General features: G+C 41.0%; 2 protein-coding genes and 1 long non-coding RNA gene across 4 annotated transcripts in view; all 3 read right to left on the bottom strand.

Moving 5' to 3' along the window:
• The window catches only part of LOC131114605 (mediator of RNA polymerase II transcription subunit 13-like), a 78,050-nt gene extending 70,386 nt beyond the window's left edge, over window positions 1-7,664 (bottom strand). For both annotated transcript variants that reach the window (XM_058064331.1, XM_058064332.1), the window contains exon 1: window positions 6,632-7,664. In XM_058064331.1, the coding sequence (XP_057920314.1) occupies window positions 6,632-6,703 (72 nt within the window). In that variant the 5' untranslated portion in view covers window positions 6,704-7,664. The remainder of the gene's footprint in view (window positions 1-6,631) is intronic.
• Window positions 7,665-15,868: 8,204 nt separating this feature from the next.
• LOC131108189 (uncharacterized) lies at window positions 15,869-18,291 on the bottom strand. The gene is made up of 4 exons (XR_009120426.1): window positions 18,124-18,291; window positions 17,712-17,903; window positions 16,762-17,636; window positions 15,869-16,133 (listed from the first exon to the last, which is right to left on the bottom strand). It is a non-coding gene; the product is annotated as an uncharacterized LOC131108189 (long non-coding RNA).
• Window positions 18,292-18,541: 250 nt separating this feature from the next.
• mtfp1 (mitochondrial fission process 1) lies at window positions 18,542-22,518 on the bottom strand. Its single transcript, XM_058059008.1, has 4 exons — window positions 22,313-22,518; window positions 20,628-20,755; window positions 19,841-20,073; window positions 18,542-19,540 (listed from the first exon to the last, which is right to left on the bottom strand). The coding sequence occupies exons 1-4, from the start codon at window positions 22,413-22,415 to the stop codon at window positions 19,474-19,476; spliced, it is 531 nt and encodes a 176-aa protein (XP_057914991.1). The 5' UTR covers window positions 22,416-22,518; the 3' UTR covers window positions 18,542-19,473.
• Window positions 22,519-22,607: the final 89 nt, after the last annotated feature.

The raw sequence follows: 22,607 nt of genomic DNA, 5'->3' as shown, positions 1-22,607 counted from the left end.
ACGCGGCGTGGCGTATCGACACAGGTGAGCCTGTAGTGGCGGGTCAAGTCACCACTGTGATGACAAGAGCTTCTGGCAGCAGTGACAGGGGCAGATTAGTGGGAGGCGCCAACGGAGAGACGGCTGAAGGTGACGCCACCGCTGTGGCTGTCAACAGAGTCGCGGTAGCTCGCGAGGGCTTCGGTTTGCCAGATGGAGGCGACGCGTAAGGAAAGCCGGAGCAGCTCTGACCTTAAGTTAGAGGACGGCGCCGTGGCTTCAATGTCAGATGTCAGCTGACTGGCGTTGCTGAGAGGAAATGGATGATGTTTTTGTTTCATTTAAAAGCTCTTGACATTGAAATGTTGTTACTTGGTGGAGGTCCGCATTTTACTGAGTGCTATTGGAGTTTTAAGCATTTTAAAAATATGGCAAAGTCTAGCGTTTTCCATGCAGCCTGCCCTGCTAAATTCATTCATTCATTCATTCATTCATTCATATTTGTGTGCAATATCTTCATTCATTCATTTTCTACCGCTTTTTCCTCGCAAGGGTCGCGGAGGTGCTGGAGCCTATCCCAGCTGTCTTTGGGTGAGAGACGGGGTACACCCTGGACTGGTTGCCAGCCAATCACAGGGCACATATAGACAAACAACCATTCACACTCACATTCATACCTATGGACAATTTGGAGTCGCCAATTAACCTAGCATGTTTTTTGGAATGTGGGAGGAAACCGGAGTACCCGGAGAAAACCCACGCATGCACAGGGAGAAAATGCAAACTCCACACAGAGATGGCCGAAGGTGGAATCGAACCCTGGTCTCCTAGCTGTGAGGTCTGCGCACTAACCACTCGACCTCCGTGCTGCCCCCTGCTAAATTCTTGCTGAGGAAATAGCCAGCATTATTAATAAAAGGCAAAACGCAAACAGACACTACTCCTGATCACCTGCGTCTCCTTACAAGCCGCCGCGGCCTCTTCCGCTATAAATCAAGACACCGCCGCTAATGGCACTCCCACAGCTGCATAGCTTAGCACTTTATTTTCGGGCCGGACCATCACATCATTATTATAAAGGCGGGATCTCTATTGGAATACAGTTTGTGCTAATGATGCCTCTTAGTTGATCACATTTAGACCCCCGCTTGAGGACACTTTAATTACCAGCGGTGCACTCCGGGCCTGTTGAGAAGAGGGTGGACGCAAGACGTCCTCTAATTAAGGAGTCTGCATTCTACCTGTGTTTGCAAGAGCTGGCGTCCGTCCTTGACAGAGGGGGTGGGGGGGGGACGATTTCACAGCACCCACTCCACCCGTCCATAAAACATAGCAGCAGCGTGTACGAGCAAGTGCGGCTGGCAGATTTAGTGTGTTTCCAATATGATATACATACTGTATGTGGGTGCTTTTGAATATTTGAAGGTTGCCTTCTGGGTGGGGGGCGTTTACTACTGGCTGGTCACTTCATTAGGTACATTCGCACAGACCTCTGTAGACCTCTGTAAGAGCTGTATGTAAGATTAAGGTCACATGATATTGTATTGGAAGCGTGTTGGCTAAAATATATCCTTGATGCTAGGAATTCAGTCCGACTGGGACCCCGCCCTTTTGAGCGTCTGGAGATTTAATGCTAAGAAACCACACCTGTCTCCTACAGAGCTTGTGTGCACCTTATACACTTTGGATGTATACACTCCTGATCGCAATTTTAAGACCTAATTTTGGCTCTGAAGGAGGTTCTTAGTAGAGCTTCAAGATGCAATGAGTTGAAATGGGAAATTAGACAACAAAAAAATGGAGTCAGCAGCTTACTGCAAGCCGCTATTAAAAGGAAAATAGGCTGTCCATCAACTAAACATTATGGTTGTGCAGGGGCGTCAAACGGCATTGATTATGCGGAGATGTTGCATGGGGCATCTCGCATGACTCAAGGCTCTCGTCTGGTCTTGAGTGGTTAGGTTCAAAAGTGCAAAATAAAAAATATATATTTAAAAATATATATATATTAAATAACAACAAAATTTGCAAGAATTTTTATTTTGCACTGTTTTTTAAAAATATTTTAAATATATATACGTATATATATATTTAAAAACATATTTTTTAAAAACAGTGCAAAATTAAAAAAAATTATTTTGCACTGTTTTTTTTAAATATTTTTAAATATATATATATATATATATATATATATATATTAAATATATTTTAAAAATATTTTTAATATTGGACAACAAAATTTGCAAGAATTTTTATTTTGCACTGTTTTTAAAAAATATTTTTTTAATATATTTTATATATATATATATATTACAAATATATATATATATTTTAAAAAATAATATATATATATTAAATATATTTTTAAAAATATTTTAATATTGGACAACAACATTTGCAAGAATTTTTATTTTGCACTGTTTTTTAAAAATATGTTTTAAATATATTTAATATATATATATATATATATATATTAAAAAAGATATTTTTTAAAAAAACAGTGCAAAATAAACATTCTTGCAAATTTTGTTGTAAAATATTAAAACTATTTATGTATGTATGTGTATATATATATATATATATATACATACATACATACATACATACATACATATACACACATATATATATATATTTTTATATTTAAAAAAAACAGTGCAAAATAAAAATTCTTGCAAATTTTGTTGTCCAGTGTATGGATGGCATATTTCACATAAAACAACATAAAGTTAAAATTCTCAAAGTTAGAGCTCCCATGTCTGTTTACAAACTTGTCCTCCTATCCTACCTAGTTTAGGTTTAGCTAGGTTCGTTGTATCAACTCGTCCTTTTGGGTACCTTCTTGTAAAGGTGTAAACTATAGCCACAGCAATAAACATTATCTTTGTCAAGTATGATATTTTTGGTTGTACTGCATCGTGTGGGTGTGCCTAATGTTGTGTCACGGCAGAGTGGAGGTTCTCCTGTGTGCTCAGCCTCGTTTTTTTTTATGGTCCACGCCTTTGCTTAGCTTGAGTCACTGTTACAATAAGCCGCACATGTCCACAGACTGATGACTGCTCTCTCTCTTTTTCCCCTCTCTCTCTCTCATTATACTCCCTCGCTCTTTAATTTTCTCTCACTCTGTCTGACTCTCTCTCTCTCCCCTCCCTCCCTCTCTCTCTCTCGCTCTGCTGAGGCCAGCAGTCAGGAAATGCACATCAGTCATAATACTTTCCTAAAATGAAAACAGATTCCACTGCAGTCTCTCTCTCTCTCTTTTTCGTTGCCTCTTTGTGAAAAAAAAACCTGTCTCGTCCTCCCCCCTTTCCTCCTCCGCCGCCGCCGCCTGCCAGCTCACGTCCTACCCGCCACTCGTTTGTGTCCCGTCACAGATGGATAATCATCGACACACAAGACAGTTGTTTTGTGGCCACTGTGATGTGTGGGTGACGGATCTCAAACACTGATCTGCATTGTAAAGATCCCCGTCCCGTCTTCTTTTACCCCCTTAGTGGCTATTTCTTATGATGATGATGATGATGATGATGATGATGCAAGTGGCACATTTTAACAAGCGGTGAGCAACAAGGTTAGTGCATGCTGGAATGTCGTTAAACAGGTTGTCCGACTGCTTAGCCGGGACCTTTTTTATGTTCCGACATAGCCGAGGTCAAGAAATGGCCGATCCCTGCTTAGGAGAGTCATCCGCTTCACAGTTCACCACTTTGAACCGCATCCTAATTGCATGTGATCACTGGCGAAGACACATCCTTCCACGGCGTGTCTCTTTATAACACGACCACCAGTTCATCACTTGTCTGTTTGGTGCTCCATACCCCCCCCCCAAAGCACTGCATCACTAGCTGTCATCCATTCATCCTCTCATTAGAAGCGCGTGCACCATCCAAACACCATGATGCTCCATTTCGAGTGACACTTTAACAATGGCTTTATTTATTATTGTGGTTGCAGTCTACACCCGTCTTAATTAACGTGTCTTTCTACTATTTAGAAAACCTCAACCACAACAATAAACATGATCATTACCATTGGTATTATTACCTCCACCAAGCACGAAAACGCCAGCGTGAGAGTTATTACTAAAGCGGTTGTTATTTAGTTAGCAGGATTGCACAACAAGCGCCACAAGTCTCGCTAATCGCATTACAGTCGTCCCTCGCTACATCCCGGTTCAAATTAGACTACGGCCTATTATTACTCCAAAAATATTGAAAGATAAGTCGTATGTAGTACAATAACGTTCCAATAAAAAAGGTCCGTTTTTGGCTTCTTATTTGAAATCCTTTAAGTTTAGAATAAAAAAAACTGGAGGCTAACCAGTTAGCTTGCTAGCATGCTATACTTAAAACTGGCAGTGCAGTCTTGAGACACATGCTAACTCGCAAACTAGAGAGCTAGCGACCTAAACGGTAGCCTTCAAGTTATTTCCTTTAAACTTAAATAGCCAAAAACTTACCAGGAGGATAACTACTAACAGTTATTTAACCTTTAACGTGAACATTAATCAAACGTAATAATTTTTTCTGGGTACATGATACCATACAGCATCCATATCAAACTTGCGCAGGCCGCACTAACATTAAACTTTCATATCAAGGCGGGGGCCTCAAACTAGTGTCCTGCGGGCCACATTTGGCCCGTGGGCCGCGTGTTTGAGACCCCTGTCCGACACAGTCCTTCTTGACCTGAGAGTCAAAAAATCTAAAAGGCATAACTGCCCCCGTCCCACCTTCTCCTGAGGCATTGTGTAATTGCAGCTTCAGTTGTGACTTGCAGGGTGCAAGATCACCCAAAAAAAAGAAGCCCTCGGGACCCGAGTGTTGTTGTCTGGACTCCCGTCTACTGCATGCCTTTCCACTCGGCTGCCCCGGGGAGCAGGACAGTTAGTTTCTCTCCAAAAACATCCCAACCGCCTCCCCAATAACGTTCCGCTAAAGTCACGCAAATTTCCCCCAAAAGGACACCCCCGGCGTGTGTGTGTCGTCACCATGAACATTTTATCAGCTTTTATCTGAAAGGTTGATGGGAGGATGGAGTGGAAGGAGGAGGAGGAGGAGGAGGAGGAGTGAAAAGCTTTTGACTGCTCCTCGGCTCCCACAATCCTCTGATTTATGAGCTGGTAAGCCGTTTGTGTAGCTTGACACATTACAATATTGAAGATGAGGAAATCATTATGCCTGGGAGAAATATTTGACAGAGGCAGCCGCCACTCGGCATTGTGCAGCGGAATGATTATTTAACGGGAGGGGGGGGGGGTTGATGCTACACTGTATGAGCTTAAATGGTGCTTACCTGCAAAGAAAGCTGCTTGAACAACGCATTTGCATCATTAAGGGCTGTTTTTGTCTGCTACAGCCGCTTCTACCATTGCTGACTCTTTTTTTATTTTTTTAAGTGTGCTATAATTTATTGATGCATCATAAATATTGAGCCTAAATAAATACATCTAATAATTGCTAGAGTTATTGATTAATGATTATGTTTATTGTTGGTGTTTGCGGTGTAGCACTACAATACATCATACTAGGTCTTTGTAGTAGTACCATACCTCATGAAGGGGCGGGCCATAAGTGCAACATGACATAAGGTACCAGATCATTCTGATTCGTCCATTGGGTATCAAATGCTCTAGTGTATATTAAAAAATAATAATTATGAGTTTCTGTTTTTGCCATGCTTTGCAGGGGCTTTAGTTGACTTTTTTACAGTATGGGAGGGGGGCCATGAAGCAAAAGTACACCCACAAGGCACTGTGACGTCAGGTGTGAATTGATTTAGATTTGTGTATTGTCTATAAAAACATAACAAGCATATTAATATCAACAATGCATCTGTTTTCTTCATTCTTGCTGTGTACCTGGGATTCCAGGTACCACAAACGCTATGTATTATAAAGTATATAAAAATACTACTTTTCCTCATATTTTGTTTGGGCTGTAGCTGAGTTTTTTGTGGTACAGAGGACCTAAGAAAAGGAAGCGACACCACCAGAACATCATGATGTCAGCTTATTTAGATCGGTGTAGCAATTTGCTCTGTATTGTATAGAAAAACAAAACAGGCATTTATAGCAAACCCATGTTTGTATACTTCCTGGTTTGCAGTTTCTTTCTAGCATGAAGGGAAAGGGACACTTTCAGGACACCACGAGGTACGGTGCATTACAAAGTTTATAATGTGTTAAAAATGTAGGTTTTGACCGTCTTGTGCCTCTTTAGTTGGTGTTATTTTATACAGATATGTAATAGTTTCCAAGTGGCGGCATTTTGTCTTGTGTATTGTAAAACTATGATTACTTTTTGGGAATATGGAACCGTTACACACCAAGATTGTATCAACATTTGGCCCACAGCCTTAAGTTGGCCACCTGTTCTGTAGGGTGTCAAATTATTTTAATTTGTGCATTTGTTTTAACATTTAAATGTAATATCACATATATGTAGTATATAATTATTGAATTTAAATTATAAAATAAAATTTAAAAATACCATAAAATGCAGAATAAATATAAAAAATCAAAACAAACAACAAATGGCAAAAAGAAATGTAATGAATAAATGAAATGCATTGCATCTCCAAAAACCCACATCCAAGCCATGTGGTTTTTTTTTCCCGGGTGGGACAGAAGTAAAAGCAAAGGGTGCCCTACCAGAGAGAAGATGTTGGAGTGGCAGTCCTCAAGGCTTGCCCCGTTCGCCACCCAGTTCGTCGTTGTCGTCATAATGGTCCCAGCTTTGGTTCCGAAGCGTTGGGCATGTCGAAATCCTACATCAACACCCCGCACCAAATAAAGGGGGGTCCCGTCCGTCCTGCGTGGGTCCACTCCACACACAAAACACGCAACACGCTCACAAAAGGTAGGCTGGAAACCTCGCCAGAGGTCCGGATAAATAGGAGAAAGGCTGCCTTTAGAAGCAAATGGGCGTATTCAGACTGAAGAATGAGCCCATGATCGAGTGCAATGGGAGAATAAATCCACACGGGGATCAAAACACGATCCCAATCCAGGTCAGGCGGACACATCCACGCCATTTAGAGAAGATCAGCCTCAGATGAAGATCATAATAATAATCGTAATAATAATCCATGGCTGCAAACACCACACACACGCGCGCGATTATTAAAAAAAAAACTCCAAACTTCTTCCACGTTCGAAAAAAGTGGGGTATTCCACGCGTGTGATTGTCTCTCACGATCCCATGCACCACTTGTTATAGTTTAGTGGAAATTGCACGGAGCTATTTATAGCCGCCTTTCTTAGCACAGCCGCACAATGTAACCCAACCAGAAATGGTTTTTAATCCCTCTGTTGCTTTCAGGATTTTCCCCTTCCCATAAAACAATCCTTCCTTCGTGGCGTGGCGGTGTGGGGGAGAATCCACGATGAGAAGACAGAAAGTCTTCTTTTTTTACTCCAGCAGCAGGGGAAGCGGGGGGGAACGCCACAAGCAGGCTTCTGTGTGAGTGTGTGGAAAAAAAATCCTTCCTTCCTTTCAGTTTTGTATCATTACGACACGTCCTCTTGCGGTTGCACACACGCGTGGAACGCCGAAGGGGCGAAAATGCACCGATTTCTTGCACAAAAGCAACGCTCGTACGCGGCGATGCTGCAGACTGGCGTGGATTTGACGCTGTGTGATCGTGTCAGTAGGTTGGTAAATAAGAAGAAGTGGTGGAATGGTGTGGGGAGGTGGGGGTGGGGGCGTGCGTGGGGTCTGCGCGCGCACATCCAAAGACAACCGCCATACTCTCTCTCTCTCTCTCTCTCTCTCTCTCTCTCTCTTTCTCTTTCTCTCTCTCTCTCTCTCTCTCGCTCTCTCTCGCTCTCTCTCGCCCCCCACGCAAGGCATTGTAATGGCGCCGTCGTGCAACAAGACACCTCCCCTCTACAAAGTGTGGGATCTTGCATTGACTTATTATTGACTTCCATATGTTATGTATATTAATATTATGAATGTATTGTCACGGTGGTTACATAATGTTAGTGTGACACAGACTAGAGGTCAGACTAGCAGTTTCAAAAGACACACAAGCTCCAGTGCCATAATAGTATCACATGACAGCACCTGTCATAGTTTTAGTATGTGCACTCATTTGGCCGCGGCATCAAATAGCATCCAGTACCAAACATGTCTTGGTAAAGATAATGTACTTCTGTCGCCATGAGGCGTTCAATGACTTCCACTCCTCCATGACGACGTAGCTGGTGGATGTTAAACACCTCGTGTTCCTCCATCGTCCTTCCTTCTCAGTGAAGATGCCTCACATCGGGTCCGGATCTACGTAGGGATGGCCAATGGGGTGGGGTTCATCATGAGGCCTTTTTAAGGTCATGCCACAGCATCTCAATAGGATTCAGGTCAGGACTTGGACTAGGCCGCTCCAAAGTCTTCATTTAGTTTTTCCCTTCAGCCATTCAGAGGTGGACTTGCTGGTGTTTTGGATCATTGTCTTGGACTAGACTTGGACTAGGCCGCTCCAAAGTCTTCGTTTTGTTTTTCCTTCAGTCATTCAGAGGTGGACTTGCTGGTGTTTTGGATCATTGTCCTGCTGCAGAACCCAGGTTCCTTTCAGCTGGAGGTCAGAAATAGATGACCGGTCGGATATTCTCCTTCAGGGTTTTTTGGTAGACAGCAGAAATCATGGCTCCCTTTATCACAGCAATGTCTTCCTGGTCTTGAAGAAGCAAAACATCCCAAGACCATCACACTACCACCACCATATTTTACTGTTATATCTGGCGTTACTCTTACGCCAGATATAATGCAACACACATCTTTCCAAAACTACACAGCATTTTCCCAAAGGTCTTGGGACCATCAAGATATTTTCTGTTACTTTAAACATTTAAGTGTAAAAATAACGCATCGGGAAGGTGGCAACACCACCCGATACTAGCATTCTCTAGCCACAATGGCGTTCGGATAAAAAATGATATATAGTTTGCAATAATAAAACCGCAGCGGACAGAAAAGAGTCAGCCCATCAAACATTTGTGGCGTAATGAATCATTCATTAGAAGCACTTACAGTATGATATTGCTTTACTGTCCGTGTGTTTGGCTTCTAATGTAAAGGCAATGAGACTCCAATGATGGTTCTGTACGCACGTCAATGAAAGCAAAACGGACCCATGATTATGTTCATACATGTAAAAGACGTTTGCACGCCATTATACAATACTGCTGAGTTTTGTACACCTGTTATTTGTTTTTCATTCACTTTTTTATGAAATGGATACAGTAAAATATTTTGTTATATTGTTAATATATAAAAAAAATATATATATATATAATATATTAAAATATTTTATATTGATTCATTCATTCATTTTCTACCGCTTATCCTCACAAGGGTCTATTTTTAAATATTATTTTATATTCTCTATGTATTTATTTATGATTTATTTATTTGTAACACTTTTTTCTTTCTGTTTTTGTATTGAATTTTTTTATTTTAATATTCATTCATTCATTTTCTACCGCTTATCCTCACGAGGGTCTATTTTTAAATATTATTTTATATTCTCTATGTATTTATTTATGATTTATTTATTTGTAACACTTTTTTCTTTCTATTTTTGTATTAACATTTTTTTATTTTAATATTATTTTACATTATTTATGATTTTTTAAAAATATTTTTAGCACTTTTTTGCCTTTTCTTCACTACATAAGGTAGCTATGTCTTGTGACACATTTTTATAAACATGTTAAAAGTAAACATTCATTCATTCATTCATTTTCTACCGCTTATCCTCACATGGGTCTATTTTTAAATATTATTTTATATTCTCTATGTATTTATTTATGATTTATTTATTTGTAACACTTTTTTCTTTCTGTTTTTGTATTGACATTTTTTATTTTAATATTCATTCATTCATTTTCTACCGCTTATCCTCACGTGGGTCTATTTTTAAATATTTTATATTCTCTATGTATTTATTTATGATTTATTTATTTGTAACACTTTTTTCTTTCTGTTTTTGTATTAACATTTTTTTATTTTAATATTATTTTACATTATTTATGATTTTTTAAAAATATTTTTAGCACTTTTTTGCCTTTTCTTCACTACATAAGATAGCTATGTCTTGTGACACATTTTTATAAACATGTTTAAAGTAAACAAACTAGCAGAAATAGCTGGGACACAGAGAAGGGGTCGGCCTAAATAAGCTCTTCTTTCAGACATTTTCAACTGTGTTCCTTAACACGTCTATTCAAAACAAATACAAGCACTGCCATTAACGTGTTGATAGCGTGTTTAGATAGTAATGGTGACGTTTCCCCATTTTACGTAGGACATATTTAATTAAAGTTGATTTCACTTCAGTGACAGTCAGGAACAGATCAGGCAACATTTGAGTGAATAACAAGTCTTATTTTCAAAGCTGATATTATTTTTTCAGACATTTCTGACAAGCCGTCCAGAAGCTCGTGAAGCCTTCGAGCTGCACACACACACACAAACACACACATACACACACATACACACAACATGGCAGCAGTTTGATTTCTCTTTTATAATTAATAGCTTCCTCCAAGCCCAAAGCTCCATCCTTTCTGCTTGAGCAAGATGTTACCTTTATGTGTGAATCCAGCTGAGCTATTTATAGGCCTTTCCCTACTTTGGTGCCGCACTATCCAATCCCAGTGATATAGTGACATGTCCGATGATGATGATGATGATGATGATGCGAGTGCAGTTGTGACATGAATCATTTAATGCAGCTTTATGCACGAGAGGAAGCCTTGGTGCATGTTGCCACAGAGGAAGGAAAAAGAGCCTTAAAGTCCACTGATTCCTCTTCTATCTGCTGAGGAAAGATAGGAATCAGATGGATGAGCCGGGTACTTAGCCTGGCGGTTATTGATCCCTTTGCTCCACGAATGATCCATTCTGAGACCTTTTTTTTTGTTCAGTATATCCTTGAAGGCTTAAAAAAAAAAAAAAAGACAGGAGCACACAGTTTGGTACACTTGGTGTGCTGATGAATGAACACTGGTCATATGTATTTTGGTTCTTTTATTGACAATAAATGCATAAATGCTTGTATTCAATTAATTGCAAATAGCTACCATGGTGCCTCAGTAAAACTACAAAAAATACCTTCTGGTGGAGGTATTTTGCTAAAGCTTTATGTACCTCTACATGCGCTTTTAAGTGTTATGTGTCCCGAGGAAGAACTAGAGTATCATCTACAAATCCAATTGACCTTTTTTGGGGTTTTCAGACAATATTTCTCATATTACTTCAGGGAGCGAATGCTGCTTTCATTTACGTTGACATGGGAATTTTGACATTTCCTTATTGGACTTCTCGCAAGGTGTATTATCAGCCGTTAAACCTCACTTTTATCCGGAATTACATTACATAATATAACATTTAGGGCAGCACGGCGGTCTAGTGGTTAGCGTGCAGACCTCACAGCTGGTAGAACAGGGTTCAATTCCACCCTCGGCCATCTCTGTGGGGAGTTTGCATGTTCTCCCCGTGCATGCGTGGGTTTTCTCCGGGTACTCCGGTTTCCTCCCACATTCCAAAAACATGCTAGGTTAATCGGTGACTCCAAATTGTCCATAGGTATGAATGTGAGTGTGAATGGTTGTTTGTCTATATGTGCCCTGTGATTGGCTGGCGACCAGTCCAGGGTGTACCCCGCCTCTCGCCCGAAGACAGCTGGGATAGGCTCCAGCACCCCCGCAACCCACGTGAGGAAAAAGCGGTAGAAAATGAATGAATATAACATTTAGGCGGTATGTCAGCTAGTCGCGGATGTTTGCGTTCAATCTGACTTCCAGGACACACAAGTGAAAGAATCTGATGTATTTCCTTTCCAGTACCGGTACTCAAAGGAATGTGTTTCCAGCAACATGGGCTAGGATCGGCTGTTAGCATTTCAACCATCACTTGGTCACTATATAAATTTGTTAGCATGCATAAATGCAGAAGATGGAAATAAAATCATGCATTTACAACCGATTTGTGCTTCCTGGCGCAAGCGATCACCACATAGTTTACAAATTTTTGCAAAATAATGCAAAACTTGAACCAGATCTGGCAAAAATGTGTCTTTTTGTTTGTTTTTAGAAAAATACAAAAAAACAGCAAAATTTTGAAAAGCTAAAATGGATTGAATATTACAACAAATTAGCCCGTGTATCTTTTGATTTTACAGTATGCAACCCATATCGGGAAAATCCCGATTTAGCCATTTAAAAAATGTTTTAATTAAAATACCTCTACAAAAAAAAGGGCATAAAAGAAGACCATTGCTCTACTTAGGTCAAATTTGTCTGACCTTTAAGGCAAATTTAAGAACGGCGGGAGTTAAAATGGGGTGTAATATAGCATCATTTGCTGCTCCTTACCGCTTTATGAGGCTATCACATTCATGTGGGTAGCATGATAAGCACTCCCGCTTCATGTTTTTGCACACCACTAACTGTGGGAGTGCTCATTAATGATTCAGGATGAGTATATTTCAAGGGAATATGCACGCGTGGACACTGAAGGGTGTTCATCAGTCATACTGTGCCCTCACACACACACACACACATCAGTTATCCGAGTGGGTATCTTCATCAGTGATTGATGGCTCACCGGGCGCTAAGTTAACACACAAGCAAAGCATAGATATCAGATGAGGGTTTCTCCTCTTTGTGCAAGTGCGCCACTACCTCGCTGGCATTTCCTGGAGCGCGGCAGAGTGTGGCTGAGGAGAATAGATGGTGTGCATTATAATGAACACGGGGTGACACCGACTCATCCATCATGGCAGCCTGCAAAGTTATAGCAGTGCCTCGGTGAGAGAGAGACTTTAAATCACAGCAACGTCTGCAGGTCTAAACTTTTTTCTTTATTTATTTATAGATAGATTTTTTTAGAGCACCTGAAGTTCATTGTTGTTGTTCATCTTGGTTTGGTTGCCAGGCCAGACGCTCTCACTATTTGTCCTTACTGTCAGGGGGCTGCGTTAAGTGGGTGAACTCATTAACGCCTCTATTTAATTAACAAAAGCAAATAATCATCTTGGGGTCTAACATACGTACGTCCACATGACGTAAGGCGCTACATTAGAAGCCTCGGGCGTGATCATTCTCTTGTACATTTGCACACTTTCTTATTGTACTTATGACTTTACTCTGATCGTACTTTATTCTTGTAACATTATAACCTCCTGTTTGTTTTGTTTATTGTTTGTTAGTTTGTTAGTGTTTAATTACGACTTTTCAAAAGTAATGTCTTTATTTAATATTTCAACTTTATGCTAGTAAAATTGTTATTTTTCCGAATCATTAAATATTAAATAGAATATTGTATATTATATAGAATATATTACAATTATTATACGTATTGACAATATTCTATATATCTATTCATTCATTCATTCATTGTCTATCGCTTTTCCTCACGAGGGCCGCGGGGGTGCTGGAGCCTATTCCAGCTGTCTTACGGCGAGAGGCGGGGTACACCCTGGACTGGTGGCCAGCCAATCACAGGGCACATATAGACAAACAACCATTCACACTCACATTCATACCTATGGACAATTTGGAGTGGCCAATTAACCTAGCATGTTTTTGGAATGTGGGAGGAAACCGGAGTACCCGGAGAAAACCCATGCATGCACGGGGAGAACATGCAAACTCCACACAGAGATGGCCGAATGTGGAATTGAACCCTGGTCTCCTAGCTGTGAGGTCTGCGCGCTAACTAATATTTTATATATTTAATATTAAATATAAATATATTGTTAAATATATTTCTAAGGTGCCTCAGACCAATAAGGTTGTGGGCTCTACTTTTTTTTTTGACACTAGTACGGAGTCTTATAGTGGTATATTGTGGGGGCATTGTCCATACACGTACAGGCATTTCCATTCCAAATTGTGGCTTGGACATGCCATATGAAATATAACTGATGGGAGCACAATTTACTCGATTGATCGTGTGCCACAAATTCCGCCAAGCAACAAGTGAGCAGGCTGCAATTCGAGTTGACTGCCAATGCCAGAAGAGAAATCGCAGTTTATTAAGTCCACCAGACAGCAAAAGCTGTTGCTCATATTGATTTAATTTACATTGCAAATCTTGGAAGACATGCACAGCGGAAGCCTGAAGGTTACATCAAGGCCTTTTAACGTCCCGGCACAATTTCAACCTGCTCGTGCCAGCCTGAGACATTGTCCGAGCCGTGTGGAGAGATTACCACAGACAGTGTGCACTAAGTGACCGGCCTGCCTTTTCCACTCGGCTGCACCCTGTGATGCCACCTGAACAGAATTCACCAGGAGCCTTGGAGCTGCTCATACATTATGTATAGCCGAAGGTCTACTCCGTTTTCATGTTCCTCTAATTCGTGGCACAAAGAGAGAGAGAGAGGGACGGCACACCATAAAATATCAAATCATGATAAAGAACTGTCATGTTCCTGTTTTCCTCACATCGCTCGGATTTGCAAAATGCATTTAATAACGTAAGTGATATGTGTCATGTCTTGTTCCAGCACTCTGATCATTTTATTGGTATCCTAAATATTGTATCTGAGCTTCAATAGCTGCCTCATTTAGAGAAACAATGAGACAATTTCACAATTCTCAACATAAAAGCTGAGCCAGAAGACGTCTCTTTGCTCTTTGTCTTTCTCCGACACATATTTATTAGCTGAACGCTCGCTGACGCCATCCTGCCCTCCTTTCTTATGCCGTCTTGCTACGTTTCCTTTGTGCAATGTAGCAGGATACCCCCCCCTCCCCATTTCTCCTCCTCCTCCTCCTGAACATAAAGTCATTCATGGAAATCAATCCAAAGGTATAACCTTGTCCTCTCAAAACGTAGCCTTGTGTTGACCTCAATAAATCCACCCACAGAGTGTTAAACATTTCAGTTAGTGCCCTTAAAGTGGCCTTTCCACAAACACTGAAAGTCGGAGGGGGGGGGCTTATTGTGTGTGCTCGTCTACTTGCTTATATCCATCTGAGGAGCGTGATGCGCTTGTAGCATAATACGATTACCATCTATTGACCATAGCTAATGATCGTGTCTGTTTTTTTTTGGGGGGGGGGGGGCTCAGCTGGCTGCCGTTTAGCCTCACATTTAAAACCATTTTCAAATGAGAATTTTAAGTCATGATGTAGATATTTATGGTTATGAAAGGGTTTGTGTAATATTTATAGCTGCACATTTTTATCAAATTAATCACTTTTCCACTTAATTAATCATGATTAGTCACCATTTGCAACTATGTGACAAATATGACAATTTTTATTGTATTTTATGAACAAAAACAATACATTCATGCATATAATGGATGACAATATATTGCAACCTACTAATTTCATTTAAACTGTTATACTCTTCTGCACTCTATGTGTACGCCACCGGCCTCGCCTCCACCCACCGAGACAAAGTGTGACTGACAAAAGGACCCGCTCTGTTAATGCTGTTGTTCTATGGAACAATCGGCATAGGTTCCGAAGCGAATGCACAGAGTGAACCCTCTTCCTGCTTGGTTGGAGGCGGGAGACAAGAAATAAAAGTTATTGTTGTTATTGTGCCTTTTCCGGAAATGATTTTCTTCGCCTGGCATCTGATGCATATAGCACCATTTATTGCTTTGGAGCATTTTTCTTATGTCATACAGTATTTCCTAAAATTCTTACTAAACTGCTTTAATTAAACTGATTTTTACCATTTTAAACACTTTATCATCCACTGGGCCAACTAATACAAAATACTGACTTTATTAAGTCAGTGTAGCCTGAAAAGAAAAAGTTAATTGTATACATTTTGTAACCCTGCAGGCATACCACGCATGTCAGTATTTATGAATGATGCTGGATTGCTGTGGAGAGGTTCACATCGACAGCTACTGTATATAAAATAAAGCCAAAGTGACATTTATTTATTCATGTTTGTCCTGGGTGAGGGCTTCTTTCTTTGAATCTGGCTTCAAGGATAACAAACTGTGTTGTTGTTGTGGCGGAATAAAGAGAGAAAACATGGGAGAGACAAGAAAGAAGAATAAGGAGGCTAGAGGGAGGTCTTTGGTCCACTTGTGGCCTTCACAAGGCGGGCACCAATCATAGAGGGACGTGGCCATCGGAGTGACACATGAACAATAGGTCCATTTTGCAGCCCTCCCTGTGAACAGACCCATCCATCACAGGATTAATTCAATTCATCAGCTCTTTTGTCTCCTTGGACCCCCATAGCACCTGATATTCCTTAAAGGGGGACTTAGACTATACTAGTAAGAGTTTATGCTTGCACTATTCATGTCTGAAAAGCAGTAAGAAAGGGCACAAAATCTAGACTGATTAACATGCTTTCATACAGTATATTTGTTAACTGAATATTTTTAATAAAGTTTGAAACAACACTCCAGGAAGCTGGAGCAGCAACGTCATCTAGCGGTCATTCATCGTTTTAACTAGAGGATTTGTTTTATCAATTGCATACAGTAAATACCCTGGCCTCTGTAAAGCCTGAAAAGGTAGGACGGTTCCAACAGGTACATATGAAAGTATAGTTTTTTAAACGGAGGTGCCCAAACTTTTTCCATTTGCCACTTTGATATTTTGTATAGCAACACAGGTAGATATACGAAGAAGTTATATAACAGTTATACATTAACATCCATAAACCTGAAAATCGGCCGACACCCATTTATTTGTGATGAGTAGTACTTTCCAGGGGTGTGCATACAGACGAAAAGTCAGGACAATTCCATAAAATCACATTAATGTAGACAAAAACATATTTTACTTACGTTTTTTCTCTTCGAGAGGGTGAAACTCCTTATTTAAGGAGACTATGGCGAATCGTTTGTCTTCCACAGCTGAGAAAGGCTTCTCATCTCAATTATTTTTTGGGTAATTAGCTTAGCCTTCTGACTGCTACACACTCACAAGCTAGTGTTAGCCACATGGCTACATTAGATGCCGTGATCACTATACTCAAGTCAAGTGTCGTTCTTCAAATGCTTTTTATTAACGCTAATGTCAGATAGTTATCGCGGTATGTGTTAACAGTTAGGCTTTACAAGGAAGACAATTGGTTTTGGTTTTAGGGAAGTTGGGAAGACGACACTGCTAAACACTATTTCCAACTTTTCAGTGAGAAAAATAGCTATTGGCTGTCGTAGAAGTCGTTTGATGACGTCATCGTCTAATTTGCATATCTGCAAATGATGCTGTAAGAAAACCTAAGTGAGTAAAAACACCCCAAATACATTTAGAACTACAAGTATAGTTGATTGTCTAAAATTGTCCATCATTGCATCTAAATAAAATAATGTTTGTATTTTATCTCAGCCAGTGCCTCTCAAAGTTCTCCCATTACAGGTTGGCTGTTGAGAACTTTTTTAAATTAGCACAATTGAATAGCAAATAACAGATTTTGCTTAACTCCTTAACATTACTATTTACCTCAGTATTTGACACAAAATCATACAGAATATGTCCATGCATGTCATAGGTAATTTTTAATTGCATCAAGCATACACCTTATGAGGTTGGTAATGAATGCGACCACCCCTCCAGATACACAGATAGTAGACTGCGCTCACACATCCGGCTATAGACACCAGCAGGATGGCAGTCACTACAGCCACCATCCACACAGCCAATCCGGTGTCTTTTACATCTGAATCCCAGCACAAAAGAGACAAATTAGTGAGGAAACTCTGGAATTTGAGATTAGGGCATGTTCAATGCACACCTTGGTCCTTGAGAAGCAATGATTCCCTTGTCGTCTGCAGGTTCTGGTAGACTACAAGGGTGACGCTCTCAGCTTCCGGTGTACTCTTTGGGCTCATCATGTCGTCCTCTGAGGACTTTCTGTAAAGCTCATCTAACTCACCATCCTGTTCTGGAGGGAAGCCCCACTGGCCCAAGATGAATGGAGGAATGCCTTGGGAAATCAAATTAGTCACTAATACACAGTAGAGTAAAAATAGCCTTCTTCAGTGCACATTCAATGCAAGAACTGTATTCGAAATTCTGATATTTTATCACTCACGCAGCGGAAAAGTTAACAGAAATATGTTGGAAAACTTTTGGACACCCCTGAACTTTCACATTAAAAGAGAAAACTATTAAACAGCTCCCATTCTTTAGTATGGCGTTCTTACCAAACTGGCTTCTTGACAAGGTCAAAAGGGACAAAAGGACAAAAAAATGAAGATGCATGACGGAGACGGAGCCAGGAGCTGTTGTGTTCCTTCTATATGTGCTCCCATCATTTGGCCAATCAGTATCAGCTGAGGTTCATTGAGAAACAGCACCACTCCACCACTCCTTTAGGAGACTTCAGTTTGAAGCAATATTGCATTTATACTTAAGCGAAGATGATCAAACTCAGGTTTATTGTGGTTTTCTGTGATTTATAACGCCACTGCATTCGCTGACCTTGGGTGACTAGCTGAGCATCGAAATATTAAACACATCTCATGATATGATGTAGTGCAATTCCACACCAACAGAAAACGACAGCCACTGTACAATAACACCCACAATTTAGTGACTCATTAAGGAGAAAGACAACAAACGGACCTCATTGGTTAATTTATTTAACAGCATCGAGTTCACTTCTCTCTACAGTGTTGCACTAACAACATCATTTCGACAAGTTGAAGTTTAATGTTTAAAGATGATAAAATGTACCCTCTTGCCCACACATGTACAAACAACAATTACAATATGCAAAAAAATACCTCTATTTCTTTTTGTTGCATGCAAGTATCACATGTAAACGATGAAATGTTCAATGAAACATAAATATAGAGCCTGAGAGTTATTGCTACAACGACCTATAGACAATGAAAACACTCCCTGTGTGTACATGTATGTACAGTACCTTAATTATATGACCGTGCACGACTTGCATAGCTCATACAGTAGTTATTCCCTTTCACGTGCTGCACAGACGCAGTACAGCAAACGCTCAACTTGTAATTAAATGAAACCCAGTAGCGGCTAGCAGCGACACCGCTAATATCTGATATCACTACAGCAATTGTGCAACATTTACAGTGTCATATTGCAAAATATGATGTTCCAGTATAAACCTCAACGGCTCCCGTGAGCGAGTACATAACAGATGAGTCGAGTCAAAGTGCATCGGAGGGAGTAACAGTACCCGAAACACATCAATTCTGAGGAACAAGGTAGTTGAACCGCTGTGCTTTACTGGCTCAATGTATGGCTAAACGCACAGCCAAATGACAGCAACGTGCATCCCTGACATTTATACAGCAATACTCCTCCTGCATAGTTCGTTCATGTACTGTGCCGTAAAATCCCTTTTCTTTAATGGGGGACCTATTATGCTCATTTCCGGCGCTTTGTTTTGAGTTGTGGACCCGCACAGAACACTTTCTAGGTCTTCCAGGTTCTGCAGTGTTTCCAACTTCCCACCCAAATCCTCCTCTAGGTACGCCCATAAAAGTGGAAAGAGCATAATAGGTCCCCTTTGACCCTCTTTAGTCGTGCTTCTTGCCGTCCCCGTACACTTTCCGGAGGCTGGAGTCCAGCAGGAAGTCCACCGACCTGCAAGGTGCACAGGAAGTAAATGCACAGTATAGTATCCCAGTACCGGTAGCACTCGTGGACACCACCACCATGCTTGATTCAATTATCGCTGTACTCGCTTGTATTGACAGCCATCTAGACAATAATGGCTATGTGTTGATCTTAAATCTATACTGCATTGAAGCTGTACATTGACTACTCAAAAGTATATCCACATTTCTATAGCATCGTCCCTTGGGATCATGTATTGTGATAAAAATGATTGCTGAAATGTGAGCGTGTACTGATGTACTGTATTTTGTGCTGCCAACGCAGTACCTGTCAATAGGGGTGATGATGAAGGGGATGGTGGAGAGCCCGATGGCCGTGGTGGTCCACTTGCGTACAGGCAGGGGCCATTTGGTGGTGCGGCCCAGCAGGTGCAGCGAGGCGGCGCATACGCGGTTGATGGTGAAACCCGGGATGATCACAGAGGCCAGGGCCTGCCACACGAACGTGTCCGCCACCGCCGCTACCACACGTGTCTTCTGGCCTGGGTTGTCGCCGTGCGCCTGGACAAGTGGAGGCGACGGTTGAGTGCACTACTCGGATCAGCCAACAGAGGCGCTGTTGATTCAAGCTCAACTAGTTTGCTGTCTAAAGGACAGCGTGATGTCAGCTATGGGATGTTTAGCCCTCCATCCACACAACACTGCCATGGAAACAGAGGTTCAGAACATTCGGAGAGAGACTCTCCTGTGCCAATCCATGTGTTTAATTGATCAAGGACTTTTAGTCTAATATCTATTCTAAGTGGCGCAGACCTCACAGCTAGGAGACCAGGGTTCAATTCCACCCTCGGCCATTTCTGTGTGGAGTTTGCATGTTTTCTCCAGGTATTCCGGTTTCCTCCCACACTCCAAAAACATGCTAAGTTAATTGGTGACTGTTTTTTGTTTTTATAAAGCTGTGAAAATACTCCTAACCCTCAAACCTCTTAATTATTTTAGTGCCCACATGCCTTTTTACACAATTTCTACTCTATTTTTGTGCTTTTTTGAATGCTAAAAGTTTTGTTAAAATGATGTCTATATATTAACAGTGCTTGGCTTCTTTTTACACTTACCACAGCAGCCTTTTTCCCTTTGTCCAGAGCATCAGCAGCGACGTAGGCAGTGGCCACGGCGTAGCTGCCCCACACCAAACTGGATGGCACCAGCGCACGGAAGGCCTCCCCCACCTCATTGGCATAACCTGGGGGGGGGGTGTACAGGGTAACACGGTGGCTATCAGGCAGTGCCAACGATGTCACACAGCCTATTAAATACCGCTAGGAGCCTATTCATCATCCTCTTAATGAGGTGATCGTTGGAGGTAACTGCAGAAGCAAACATTGGCTGCCTAGCCTTTTTTTTTTTTTACATATAAGCTGCTATTTTTAAAGGTTAGTACAGTGGAACCTCAATTTGTTCAGATTTCATGTTTTTCCCATGGGAAATAATTTTCTATATTAGTTGATTTAAAGCTTGGCCAGTGTTTATTTTAAGATGCTGCTGCTCATGCATGACATCAAAGCTCTTTTTCGAATCTAATCTGTGTTACATAATCAACTATTTCCAGGAAAAAAAAGAAGAAATCTGCTTTTCTGTGTGGATAGTTTTTCGGATTCCAGTGCTCTCTTTGAAAATATAATTTTCACATGAGTTTTTAGTGATGGACAACACAGTGGCCTAGTTGTTCAGTCTCACAGTGAAAAGACCTGGGTTCAAAATCTCCACTGGAGCATCTCGATGAGGCGTTTGCATACAAATGAATGTGTGTTGGACTGACTGCAGACTCTAAATTATCCATTAGTGAACATGACAGTGATGGTTGTTTATGTGGCAACCAGGTAGGAGGCGTAAAGAGGAGGTTCATGGATGTACTGAAGGAGGACATGAGGGTAGTTGGTGTGAGAGAGACAGAGGAGCTTGGTTTGCTGTGGCGACCCCTGAAGGGAAACGCCCAAAGAGAAAGAAGAAGATTAAGCTGTAATTACACTTCTCACAGAAACTATGGTCCATTCAAGGACAGCTGAAAAACTGCGGAAAAAAAAACACTTGAAAAACTTTATCAGTGAAACACGAAGACAAAACATGTAAAAATCGTGGGCTGTACATGCACTTAGGATGAAAATGCCCATTTTCAAAAAAGCAAAAAACTCAGATATAAATCATTATTGAACCTAAAAACCATAAATGCTGACTAAGCAATAGAATGGACTTTAAATAATGGCAGTTAACATATTACAAGTTCACACAATTTGACTGTTGACGCAAAGAATGTGCTACCTGGGTAAAGTAAACAAACATTAGGTAAGCACCGCAGCTGCACAAATGTCCTTCAGAAAACTTACTGTGAGTGCTTGCATTTTATCATTTGAAAGAAAGAAAGGCAGAAAAAAGGCAGCAGTGACACACACTGAAAATATATGGGAGTGATACTGTACTGTAGCGACATGCTTGTGAGTCACTGCCTCAACTTGCTCAACTACTTTTGTCTGAGTGATCTACTGCTAACGAAGTCATTCACTTCGAACTTAAAATAAACACATAAAATACACCCAATGCGGATAAACCGTGAAAATAAAATGTGGCGACCTGTGTGTTGTTCATGACCTCCTCCACACAATGTGCCCTTCACGGTCACTAAAAATAGCCGTCCAAAAGTGCGGTTAGCAGCCGCAAGCTAAGTTAGCAAGCGAACACACGGCTACGGGGTCATTCGATTTTCGCTTTTGCTCGGTGAGAGAAAAACACACACGTTACGTACCTAAGAAGCGGACCCATGTATCGCGATAAATGTCGACCTCTTTGCTCGCTTTTTCTTCCGGAGGATCCATGCTGTCCTGTTGGTGTGGTTCACTCCATCCCATGGAGTAGTGACAAATTGTATTGGAATACCATTGCCGATGCCGACAGTCAGTCCGGATCCTGAAGGGGGCGTGGGCTTTCTTCCCAGCATCCAACTGGCTGAGTAATAACCTCCTGGACGCTAGATGGCAGTACATTTTTGTTGTCATCCATGCTAGTGATTACTATGTGTCAGGAAATACACAACCGTTTCT

Source organism: Doryrhamphus excisus, chromosome 2, assembly GCF_030265055.1.
Source record: "Doryrhamphus excisus isolate RoL2022-K1 chromosome 2, RoL_Dexc_1.0, whole genome shotgun sequence".
Taxonomy (NCBI): Eukaryota; Metazoa; Chordata; class Actinopteri; order Syngnathiformes; family Syngnathidae; genus Doryrhamphus; species Doryrhamphus excisus.
The sequence above is the reverse complement of the archived record's forward strand: the minus strand, read 5'-3'. Positions and strand labels throughout refer to the sequence as shown.

Excerpts from the sequence above, each read along its gene's own strand:
- mtfp1 (XM_058059008.1), bottom strand. The coding sequence starts at position 22,415 with ATGGGATGGAGTGAACCACACCAACAGGACAGCATGGATCCTCCGGAA. Across the intron at positions 20,074-20,627 it reads AAGGGAAAAAGGCTGCTGTG|GCGCACGGCGACAACCCAGG; the intron begins GTAAGTGTAAAA and ends CCACTTGTCCAG. Across the intron at positions 19,541-19,840 it reads ATCATCACCCCTATTGACAG|GTCGGTGGACTTCCTGCTGG; the intron begins GTACTGCGTTGG and ends TGCACCTTGCAG.